Source organism: Ornithodoros turicata, chromosome 1, assembly GCF_037126465.1.
Source record: "Ornithodoros turicata isolate Travis chromosome 1, ASM3712646v1, whole genome shotgun sequence".
In the NCBI taxonomy this organism is placed as follows: domain Eukaryota; kingdom Metazoa; phylum Arthropoda; class Arachnida; order Ixodida; family Argasidae; genus Ornithodoros; species Ornithodoros turicata.
In genome coordinates, this window is record NC_088201.1 from 4,573,774 (window position 1) to 4,585,414 (window position 11,641).

Genomic DNA, 11,641 nt, shown 5'->3' on the forward strand with positions numbered 1-11,641 from the left:
ACCTCACTATGGAAATGGTTTTGGGGAGCGAGGGAAGCTGCCACAGCCGCACTAAACTAACTGAAGACATCGTAGACAAGGTTAGTTTAGTTTAGTGATGAGGTTAACTTAGCACGGCTGTGGCAGCTTGCCTCGCTCCATTGTGGTGAAGCAGACTTGGGTTAGTTTAGTGATAAGTTAGGTTAGTTTATAGAGGTTGTGGAAGCTAGCCTCGCTCCCCCCCCCCCCCCCCCCCCCCCCCCGTAAAGAAAACATTCCCATAGTGGGGCTAGCCAACGAGCTAGCCGCCTCTGCACAATGGCCTATAATGGGAAGTAAAGTAGTTTCTTGAACAACCGGGGTGTTTATTTCTGTACACTGCGATCCAGTGGTCGCTCAGCAGAGTTTGCGCACCGTCCGACGGTGCAGTAGACATGGTAGACACAGCGAACCTAATTGTATTGTCAAACTGCTGACGTAGTAACCCGTCGGTTTCTTTTCCACCAGAATTCGAGTCTTAACGATTAACGAAGACTTGGTTGCCAGGTGGTTTCCCCACCTTCTCCGCTGTGGGAGTTGTAATATGCTTCCAAAACGTCAATATAGGCAGCAAACAAGAAGGCCAAAGTTCGATGGATGTCAATCTCCTCTAGCACTGCTGGACTTGCCAGTACGGTTACCGGTCCTTTTCTTTTATTGAGGGAATTGACGGAATGAAATTGGGTTGCCGAGCCGTTCCAGGAGTGGGAACTGACCATACCTTTTCGTTCTGAGGAACTGAAAGGAATGGAATTAGCGCGAAATCTCCATTCATCAAAATGGGAGACCCCATTCCGCAACTCTGATGGGCACAGATCTTTCTACCTCCAAGGAAAGTTCCCATATAGGCTCGTAGCCAGAGCTCTCGGTGGGTAGCAGGAACGCGTATTTGCTTCTCGTTACCGGCGGTCAGGTCTGTCCACTTGGCTTCGATCCCGTACGACTGCAGCAAGTCAGTGTGACCGGGTGGGCTAAGGCGCTGCTGTTTTAAGCGCATTTGTCGGTGCCAAAAAAATCACGAGGCACTCGTTATGGCCTGTGGTCACGATTATTGAGGATGGGATACGCGTGTCCACCCCATTCTTCGTGCAAAATCTGTGTCTGATAAGCAAACTGTCATGTTAACAAAGAAGGTTTACACGCGGAGGGAATGGTTCCCAACAAAATCACCTGGCAAGTGACAGAGGAACATATCCAATGGGCACGGGGCGAGACTGCATGCACACGCCTTTGGCAACACCACGGTGAACATGCTGCGTTGGTGTCGTTTGTCACTGTTTGCGTAATCTTGCGCTTTTTTTTTCTGCCTTCAGAACTGGAACCTCAGTCATAACCCACCATGTCACATCCAGACAACGGCACTAGCTACGACAATGGGCTGGACAACGTTGAAGTTCCACCCACCTTGACCGATCACCTCAACAGCAAACTTTTGCAGTCGTTTCTGCACCGACTGAACGAAATGAGCCCCGAACCGACGATGGAGCAAATAGACACGTCGGACGACGGATACCAAGAGGCGTAAAATAAATGTTATTTTTATTTCACAATTGTGGCCAAGAGTGTTTCTGGTACATGCTTTATATGATGCTATCAATTTAATCCATATTCATGGACATTCTGTACAAAAGATGTCTATTTTGAGCGTCAAACCTGAACTTTCTAAATGCTCACATCTACAACTGGCTGCACAAAAGCCAATTTTTGCAACTTTGGCGTTTGCAGACGAGGCCGGAACGCTGCGATTCCATTATCTTGATTATGAAAGACTGATGCGAACACAGCCCTAGGGCATTTACAGTGCGACATGGAAGCCATCATTTTGCACCTAAAAAAAAAAAAAGAAACTGAATAAAATTGGCATACAATACTGGTTGCTGTGTTGTGCACATCTTTTAATGCGGCAGTCATTTTTTAATTTTTTTTATTAATACATATGTTCAGCAGAGGGGTGTTTTATGTACATGCAGGAAAAGGATCGTGAAGCACTCGAAAGAATCTCAAACAAACTTAGATTTTGTGCATTAGAAGCAGCACTTTGGTTTACAAGTTGATACAGGTCACACATTTACTAAGTCGCAAATTCCGAGTCTCGCAGAAACAAACAAAAATCGATCACATTTGCTCCACAAATGATGGAAAACATGAAACAGAACAAGTGACATGGCCATAAGATCCTGCACGAATGCCCATCGCAACAACAAAATTGCCCAGAATTCAGAGAAAGGAAACAAAATTTCGTGAGGTTCCAAACCATAGTTGTTGCTCTGCAGCAGATCTTTGGTTAAAAAAAAAAAAAAACGTCTAGCACAAAAAAATATTCATCCTCGACGTATTGCCCCCCCCCCCCCCCCCCCCCTACAAAAAATCAACGGCAAGTTTTTCCCGTAAGCCAGAGCATCCGTACGTGAATTTTACGGCAAACAAACTGTCCGATCTCGAATTCACGTTCACAGAACGGCGTCACACAAAACGCAGCAAATCCCCCAGAGACCATGATCAGTTTGTCCTCCACTTTATTAAATGCACGGCTCTAGACCTGCTTTGAGTAGAGTTAAAAACCCATTGTTCCTCCTCTCCATTTAGCGAGATTCCTGGCACTGAGTGGTGGTTGGCTCTTTGTGCGCTCGGGGAGGCTGGGAACAAAACCAGCCAAGCCAAACAAGGGGGAGACGGTGGATACCCGTGGCCCATGGGATCAAGAACGAGCGTCGCTCAAGATGCTGATCTCAATCTGGTTGGTACAGTCAAGGAAACACTCTTGCTGGAGGTCTATGGGCGGCAGGAACCTCTCTTCCCCGTTCACATGCTCAAATGCGACATTCCCCCAGAAGCGGAAGATACGAAAAGCGTCACAGCTTTCTGCTGTCAACGTCGTGTTTTCACGTACACTGCTAACCGTGGGGAATATCCTGCTACACAGACGCCAGATATTCCGTAGCAGACGACAGGAAAACACGCTGACGGTGTCGTCTGCTAAATGCGCAGTACGCCACTGCCGATATTCCGCACCGTGTGAATGCTCAGCATAACGCGGGACGGAACTTCGGCTCTGTGAGCAGCGTTTTCGCTTTTTCTTCCACTAGAATATTCCGCGAGGATGTCTCTCGTGCGAATACACGGACACTGTCCTGGTGTATTGGTAGGATATCTGGTATGCACAATGACACGTCACACACTGTAAGACCCTCAATATTCGTAAGCTCCAAATTTTAAAGAGCACGCAGAAATTTTGAGATGGAATTGACGCTGCAATCGCACAACTGGATGTACAGGTTGACAGTAAGCATTCGAAACACTTCGCAGCACAGGCGTGTGCAATGCTGTTTTTAGAAGTGTGGGCAATCTCGGCCTTATAACAAATTCCGCCAATCAAGACACTAACGCGAGCATTCACAAATATTGCCCAATGCATGAAATCAAAGGGATTTGAAGTACAGCACTGCAAACATTCCAAACTTTCAATTCAAATCTGATAGCTAATCCTATTCTAGCAGTGTTTGCCGCACCTTTGAGCATTTGCAGTTCTCAAATATTTTTCGAATATTACTCTGACAAAGTGTGGCACCTTCCTCGGCGCACTTTCACATCAACACCGCGGATGAGACCGAGGCAGCCGCACGGTAAAAATGTGCTGTGCGACAAGAGTGTGGCGAGTCGATATTTTTGGCCAGCCGAAGGTTTAAATGCGAAAATTATGTTTTACTTACTAATCAGCATCTTCCAATTTGGACATCGGTTTCATTAACTGTGATCACGCAAGATATTAATGTAAAATTGTTAGACTTCGAGGGATAAGGTGCAAATTGAGATGCCAGTTTTATTAACTAAAGTGTAGTTTCATGACCACGTTGGTACTATGCCTTCGTTCTTTGTTGTTGTTTTTTTGTGCATCTTCGCAGCAAGGTATAAGAAACGAGACTTTATTCCCTACAACTGCCGCAACTTCTACTACACCAACAGTGATGATAAAGTAGGCGTTCCGTACACAAGGTTGGATTTCCTAATAATGAATGCCACGTTGCCTGATCAGCTTCCTCACTGTGGGATATACATTGTGGTATTTGCAATTGGTAACACGAGAAGAATCAAGGTTTGATTTTAATGAAAGCAACTCCAACAAACTTATTTGATGAAAGTGCGATGTTGCAATGTTACATCCCAGTAAGTGCATTCATGAGACTCACTGTTAGCGAGCTCTAGTACACCAGAAACACTCTATGAAAACGGTACGATAGAGGAAGTTGCGCCGTGTGATGGAGGAACTGAGCGCCTCTCGCATTTTAGGTGAACACAAGATGCGGAACGGCCGTGCTGAGTGTGCACCACTAAGCGTTCTCAGCGCCCGTATTGGTGGCTCAATTGGCACTTTGCCAAGTTAGTTTTCTGGGTTTTTCGCATTTTCCCCCAAGTGATGATGATGCAAATCGGGGGTAAAAACGGATTTTTGCCACGTTTAAACATGAAACACACGGCCCTATGCAATCCCATTAATTCAAAATTTCTTAATTCGAACTGATGCTTGGGCCCGTCAAAGTCCTGTATTTCACTGGGGGAAAATGCCCGGTAATCCGAACATATGAACGTGCGCAATAGTTTATTCGAATGAAATTGCCCGGCTGCGCCCGACCCACCTGGGGCACTGCTGGCGTGTCGCAGCGATATTTCACGTTGGGGTTCACGGTTGGTTGGGTTCAACATTGCAAACGACGTTGATTGAGTAGCGGCTGAGGAAACGAATGCAACCGCGGCGTTATTAATTAATAAATAATTAATTATATTATTATATTACATAATATAATATATATATGCTACGCTACGCTAATATATATATGCTAACGCTATAATATATAATATAATATATCATTATATATTATAGCGTTATTAATTAATAAATACCCTGAGGCGTTCCGATGCTTGCCTGTACATAAATATCTCGGAATGAATTAGCCTCTCATATTTCCGGCATCACGCGACCGCGAACATGCGGCGTGACCTAGCAACCCGTGATGCGTCTCCCATGCTAGTATGTGCTGCCACGCATCAAGCCCTCGTTTAGAGCACTTCCCTTTAGTTCGAGCTCAGCTTTAATTTAACGAGTCTTCGGTCCCTCCGAGTTGGAATTAACAAAATTGCACTGTAGTAATTCCTAAGTACAATTTTATATTAGGACTTTTCACACTGTAAACTTCCAAGATCTGCTTGGATGTGTAAAGGATACGACCCTGAGGCCCCGCTCAATAGGATCTGTGATGAGGAGGCCCCTGGGAACGTACACGGTCTCGTTCTGTTCTTCAATGTATGCAGCTGCCTGCTTCAAGTACTGAAACCAAACAGACGACAAAGTGAATCTCAAATCAAAAAAATAAAAAATGTGTGGGAAATAAAGGTCAATTTCAAAATCAGACATGCTGTACACTTTACACTCATTTTACTAACAAACATACACAGGTTTACATAGGTGGGTAGGTAGATGTTAGAATTCTATTTTTCGTCTGCTTGCATCTGGGGTAGTACCCCAATTGAACCTAGTTCAGAATGGGTAGGGACTTTTTTTCCCCAACAAAGTGAAGCAAACTTTGTGCAACAGCTACTGCTCAGGTGCAACTTGTACATGTTGACTTTGCATAAGCGTACTTTTGCCAATTCAGAAAGTAACTGTAAAGTAACTAAGTTACTTGTAACTTAACTGGCACTATTCATAGCTTTCCGAAGACTGGTATGGACTGCATTTTCCGCTTGTGGAGATACCAGGGCATGCTGAAAAGTTCTCAACCACATCCACTTCCAGATATACGAGACGCAATCTCGTCATCGCAGACACAAAGAGCGAGATGAAGAAGAAGAAAAAATTGTAGGTTCGCAACGCGAAGTGTGAATTTTTGCCTGGGCTATGAACAGAACCAAGTCTACTACAAGTGTGAAATTTTCGAAGGCTGAACTTCGGGCTGTCACAAAGTTCCTGTTCATGCGGAAGAAAACCTCAAGGGAAACCTATGAGTGCATGATGCAAACATTAAGTGACGAGTGCCCATCATACTCAACCGTGAAGAAGCGGTGTGCCAAATTTCAGCGTGGGGATTTTGACACAGAGGATGCCGGAAGATCAGAGAGACCTCCAATGGTGTCGACAGCCAAAATTGTCGATTGCGTCCGTGACTTCATTTTGGCATATCGGCAGATCCGGCTACAACAATTGCTGTGACCTTAGGCATATCCAGAGAACGTACTGGGTTTGTGGAAGCTGTCAGTCAAGTGGGTGCCGGAATGTTTGAATGCCGATGAGAACCAGCACCAAATAGATGCCTCCAAGTTGATTTGGCAGCATTTTGAGTGTTCTGGTGACACTTTTCTTGAGCGACATGTTCCAGATGACGAGAGATGGTTGCATCACGATAGGGCTGTTGCAGTGAAGTTTGCACAGCGCCATTTCGGGCCCAAACGGCCACGGATCCCGACAGTAGGTAGTTTTATCAGAGGGTTTTGCATGGTGTTTCAAACGGTATGGTGCCAAGGAAAAGCTACAAAACCTGTAGGAAATCCACAGAAAAAGCGGTGCTTCTTGAAAAGTGCGAACAACTCGAGACCGTGTATCTGAAAGTGCCGCGTCGTCTGCTAAACTATCGCGTGTTGCATAATTTGGGGCGCTGACTTTGGTTGCTCACTCGCGCCACCCTGGCCCAGAGCAACAGGTCTATGATCGCGAGACAAAAACAACAGTTCACGGAATGACGGCACTCTCGTTCTCCGAGGCCAAAGAAATTCGAGACTCAACTACCAGCTGGAAAGGTCACGGGCACGATTTCCCGGGACAAGGAAGGTGTTTTGATGACTGACTTTCTCCAGAGGGGTGAAACAAATAATGCGGTACACTACCATGCTACCGTAGCTTGCTCTGCCGGTTAACTCTTTCCTTACCGCGGCAAAAACGACCATTTTCGGGTGGTTCGACAGATAATAGTTTTTGTGGCTGCCAATATCACAACGAATTGGTTGCTATAGAGGAAACTGCACCTAATTGAGCACCCTATCGTACGATATAGGTCTTAGAAAAGAAGCTATCCATGTATTTCTTAACTTAATTTCGGAACAGAAAAAAATTGGTGCATATAGAAAACTCATCAAGATAGGTCTGTATCTCGAAGAAAAATATCAACCTAGAAATTCAAAAATACTATACAAAATGTGGCAAATTTTGTCTGAAGTAATATCTGCAAATGTCAACACTCTAGGTCAAGAAGTTTGTGAGCTGTGGAAAATAAGGTCGACGCTCATGCCATACATGCCATTGAGTGACTGAGTTCCTTGAAGGAGTAAAACAGAAATTAGCATCATAATTTCTGTAGACAACATTAGTTTCATGCTCAGCTTTCCTGTCCTCGTACCACATTTTGCTATTTGACCGCTTTTCCATTCTTCCAGTTTCACATATCCTTATATTCAGGACAAAAGTCTGGTTATCCAACTTGTTCAGAGTCATTACTTGTGTTCTAATGAACTAATCGACCCCAAATACGCTTCGAATGCGAGTATTGCACACTTGCAAAAGAGGTTGTGCAGCGGGAAGACGACGACACGTCCAAGATAAAATCTCCCCAGTCCACACTGCCTCGTTGGCACAGAGACAGCTTCATAAATCGCTACCACGAAGAGAAGCGAAAAGTGAAACTGAAACTGAATCTGCAGTGTCTGTAGTGTCCACCAGATGTCACCATTTGTCCATACGTGCTCAAGAGGCCGGATAGTGCAGTTTGCAAACCGTCGACTGCTGGTGATAGACGCTCTGTGGGCACGGTAAGGCAAGAGTTAAAGGTGGCTTTGAAAGAAAAACGGCGCGGGAAGCTACGAGAAGGCGTTCTTTCCTTTTGCAGGTCAGGGCACCGGCTCACAAAGCAGGCAAGACAATGCAGGGAGATACGTTATAGCGTTGCGGAGTCCCTGCGCACCGGGCAATATTCGAGACGATATCCGAATAAGCTTCAGGAAACTTGGAGGTGAATATGAATTGTAATAAAGGTTTATGACTCTAGGCCGAGAACCTGTCAGCACCGCCTCGTATACCTCCGCGACACTCTCTCATGTTGTCTCGGAGCACAAGAGTGTTAGAAGACCTCTGATAACGTGGCTCCCCAACCAGGCCACCGGTTCCGGTGTGTACAATAACGTCACTGTGACGTCTTCAACCGTCCGCTAACGTGCTCTAAAAAAAATAAAGAGCAAAAACAACGAAACACTACCTTTTCATAATGCGTCTCCATGCATAAGTAGAGAAGATACGCAGTCAAGCACGCAGTGAAACCTTCGCAGAAAGTCTTGCTGCTCATCTTTTCTGCTTCCGAGTATATGTTGTTGATCGTGGTTACCGTCTGATCGAAGATGTGCCTATCGATCTGAAACGCATAATCGATCAGTCCGAATACGCCATTCAATTTCAACGTTGAAACTGCTAGCGGAAGGAAAAGCCAGTACCAGGCCTTCAAGTTCCTGAGGAAACTTTGTCTGAAACTTCACCAGTGTGCCTTCCGTATAATCTCGTTGGATAAACACCTTGTGTGGGACGCGACTGCCTTCGTGGCCCATCTGGTTCTGAAATAAAAAATGCGACACAAATGACAAATGTCGTACGTTGAGGCAGAGGCGGAGAGTTTTCATTTTCCCGGAGGGGGCAAGGGCGCACCGCGAAGTAAGTACTCTGGCGGGGGGGGGGGGGGGATATGTTTATTAAGAAAAAAAAAAGAAAGGAAAGGTAAGCTAGATGGCTTGTTATTAAAAAAAAAAAAAAGTGAAAGGGAGAAGTCAAAAAAGGCAAAGAAAATAAGAAAACAGAAAAAGGAAAGAAAAGGAAAAGAAAAATGAAGAACACAAAACTAAAGCTGAAGAATCACGCACTCTGGCGGGATCCTACGGTGTATGCGGAACTGGTATAGAAATAAGAGGAAGGAAGAACAGAAAAAAAAACGACACAAAAGAAAAAACAGAGAGAACGTAAACAGTGAAGATGTGCACAACTGAAGGCATTACGCCTTTGAAAACTGAGCGCAAAAGGAGCAAAATGCATTGAATCCTCGGTGTTTGACCCGAAATGCGCGCAATATAATGAATATGGTCAGTGAAATGGAGCAGCGGGAGTTGTCAGTCTCTTAGCGGGACTTCCCGGGGGAGGCGGCGCCCCCCCTAGTTCCTGCTCCGGGGGGGGGGGGGGGGCAAGGGCCCCCGCGCCCCCCCCGTAATCGGCGCCTATGCGTTGAGGCATGACAATCGCGTAATACTCTCAGAGACAAAAGGTTCAGTGCGGAGCAGCTGCGCATAATATTCCCCAAGGGAATTTCCCGTAGGTATAAGTGCAGTCATTAACTTGTCAGACATGGCATTGGCTTATGACAGATCAGTGTATGGGGGTGAAGCGGCAAAGGGTGTCACAGGTAAGGGTCGGAGCAGGGAACAAATGTAATACTTCGCCAAAAAAATTAGGCAAATCTGCTAGCGAAACCTTGCAGATGATTCAGCAGGTGTACTGTGATGAAGTCCCTTCTTACCATTAAAATTATAATACTTTACGAGCTGATTAACAACCTGGAAATCGGTCACAAGCTTTGACGAAATTACATGCAACTCTAATTTTAGTTTTGGTGAAAATAACTAAAACGTAATCTAACTCCATTTTGTTTTCGAGTATTTTATGCATGACCGGCGCAAAGCATTTATTTATGATACCCTCGGGGCTTTGATGCATTACAGAGGGGAGTGGGGAATGCGATAGAAATTTCCATATAAACAAACATTACAACACACAGTATACTAACAATGTACTACAATAATTAAAACAACACTAAATAACTACACTACTAACACAGTACTACATGTAAAGGACTAACATTGTGTGAAACAATGCTCTGGTATGGCATCTTTAAATTTATTAGCATCGATAATTGAAGTAATGGTGCCGGGACGGTGATTCCAGTCTACTGATGCGTGTATGATGTGTACAAGACTCTAGTGTTACAGCCATGTGTGCAGCTGCATATTCTAGCTTAGGTGGGACTAACATTATACAGAGAGAATGTTTCGGGTCAATTGGTGCCGTCCGGTAATCACTCTTTATGTAGCCAAGAGTGCGATTTTCTTTAGTAGTAACAAATTCCACACGACACTTCTATGTTGTCTTTTAAGGTAGTCACCTCTAAAGTTGTTAAGGTAGTTTGTAAGGTAAACTCTGAGGTATTCGTAAAAGTTTACGGATTCAAGAGAAGTGATGTTGATGTAGTAAGACTCGGACAAGACTATTCTTACGTGTTACCCTTATACGTTTACATTTATTAATGTTGAGTTCCATTGACCAGGTCTCATACCAGCCGAGCACGTTATCGAGATCTGGTTCAAGCACTCTGCTATCACACAATCATCTGCAACAGACGTACTGAAGACGTATACATTTAGGTAAGTGATTAATACATACAACAGAAACCCAACACTGATCCTTGGGGGGGGGGGGGGGGGGGGGGGGGGGGGACACCGGATAATACAGGGGTTATTTCAGAGTCTGAATTGAACTATTGAATTGTTAGCATGCGCAACACATTCCACAGCAAGATCATGCTCAGCTATGGATGTGGGTTTGTAACATCTCAACCAAAGGCAAGGAAAAGGATGGTAGCTTCAGGGACGGGGTGGGTTAGCTTCGGCTGCTTCAGTAGCCGGAACCCACCTCCTCCCCCCGAAATCGTACCTGTGAAGGAGCATTTGGAAGAGGGAAGGCGCTGAGTGAAACCCTTTCCCCCATATGAAGCTCCCGTAAAATCACTCCCGAAATATTCTTCTAGCTACGGTTATGTCAGCGTGCAAGCTATCACGACTGCCATTGCGACAAATATTATTCAAACACGTCTTTTACTGAGAAACAATTTAGCTTTCAAACGGCTCCCCTGCCTCGTCAAATGAGACTGTAAAATGGTTAGCTTTCTATGAGAAATGACTCATCGAAAGCAGTTTACGTAAGGGCACTGTTTACATGTAAACACCATTCAGCACGATCAGCTTTGAAAGGGGGCAGAAAGCAGAGTACATCACAAGGTTCTCCAACATGTTATTACACTAAAACTTCCTAATCAACTAGCACACACGAACTGGCAGTACTACCTAGGGTCAAAAGCCGAGGAGCAGCTAACACATGTATCTTTGACATTACTGTATACACATGCAGCGGTACGCGCATGCAGCACGGAATTTTTTTGCCACCTGCGCTTGGGATGGACGACGTTATAGCAACAGACAAAAACGTCTTCGAGAGTGGTACGTCAATGATGTAGGTTCAGGGAAGATCTGAGTGCATTTCATGGATCTTGAGTTCAAGGCGTAAGCCTAAACTTCAGGGCGATAACCTCACGTAAATAAGCTAGTTTAGACCCTTGCGTGAGCATTTCACGCTACTCACCTGACCAGATGCCATAGCGGCATACCTTATGATACAGTGAAATTGCACGTAATTCTCATAGAAGGAAAAAAATGTTACAGCCTACTGACAGTACAGCATCGACCTCCTAGTAGGGACATTACTCGCAGGATGGCATTGCAAGCGAGGGCCAGTTGTCAAAGCCAGTAATAAAGGCAAAACATCTTTGGCAAG

The 11,641-nt window shown here is 45.0% G+C and overlaps 1 protein-coding gene across 1 annotated transcript; it reads right to left on the reverse strand.

Moving 5' to 3' along the window:
* Positions 1-2,517: 2,517 nt before the first annotated feature.
* On the reverse strand, positions 2,518-11,584 carry LOC135377352 (golgin subfamily A member 7-like). The gene is made up of 5 exons (XM_064609710.1): positions 11,450-11,584; positions 8,488-8,604; positions 8,256-8,408; positions 5,240-5,341; positions 2,518-2,752 (listed from the first exon to the last, which is right to left on the reverse strand). The coding sequence occupies exons 1-5, from the start codon at positions 11,462-11,464 to the stop codon at positions 2,717-2,719; spliced, it is 423 nt and encodes a 140-aa protein (XP_064465780.1). The 5' UTR covers positions 11,465-11,584; the 3' UTR covers positions 2,518-2,716.
* Between the last annotated feature and the right edge of the window lie 57 nt (positions 11,585-11,641).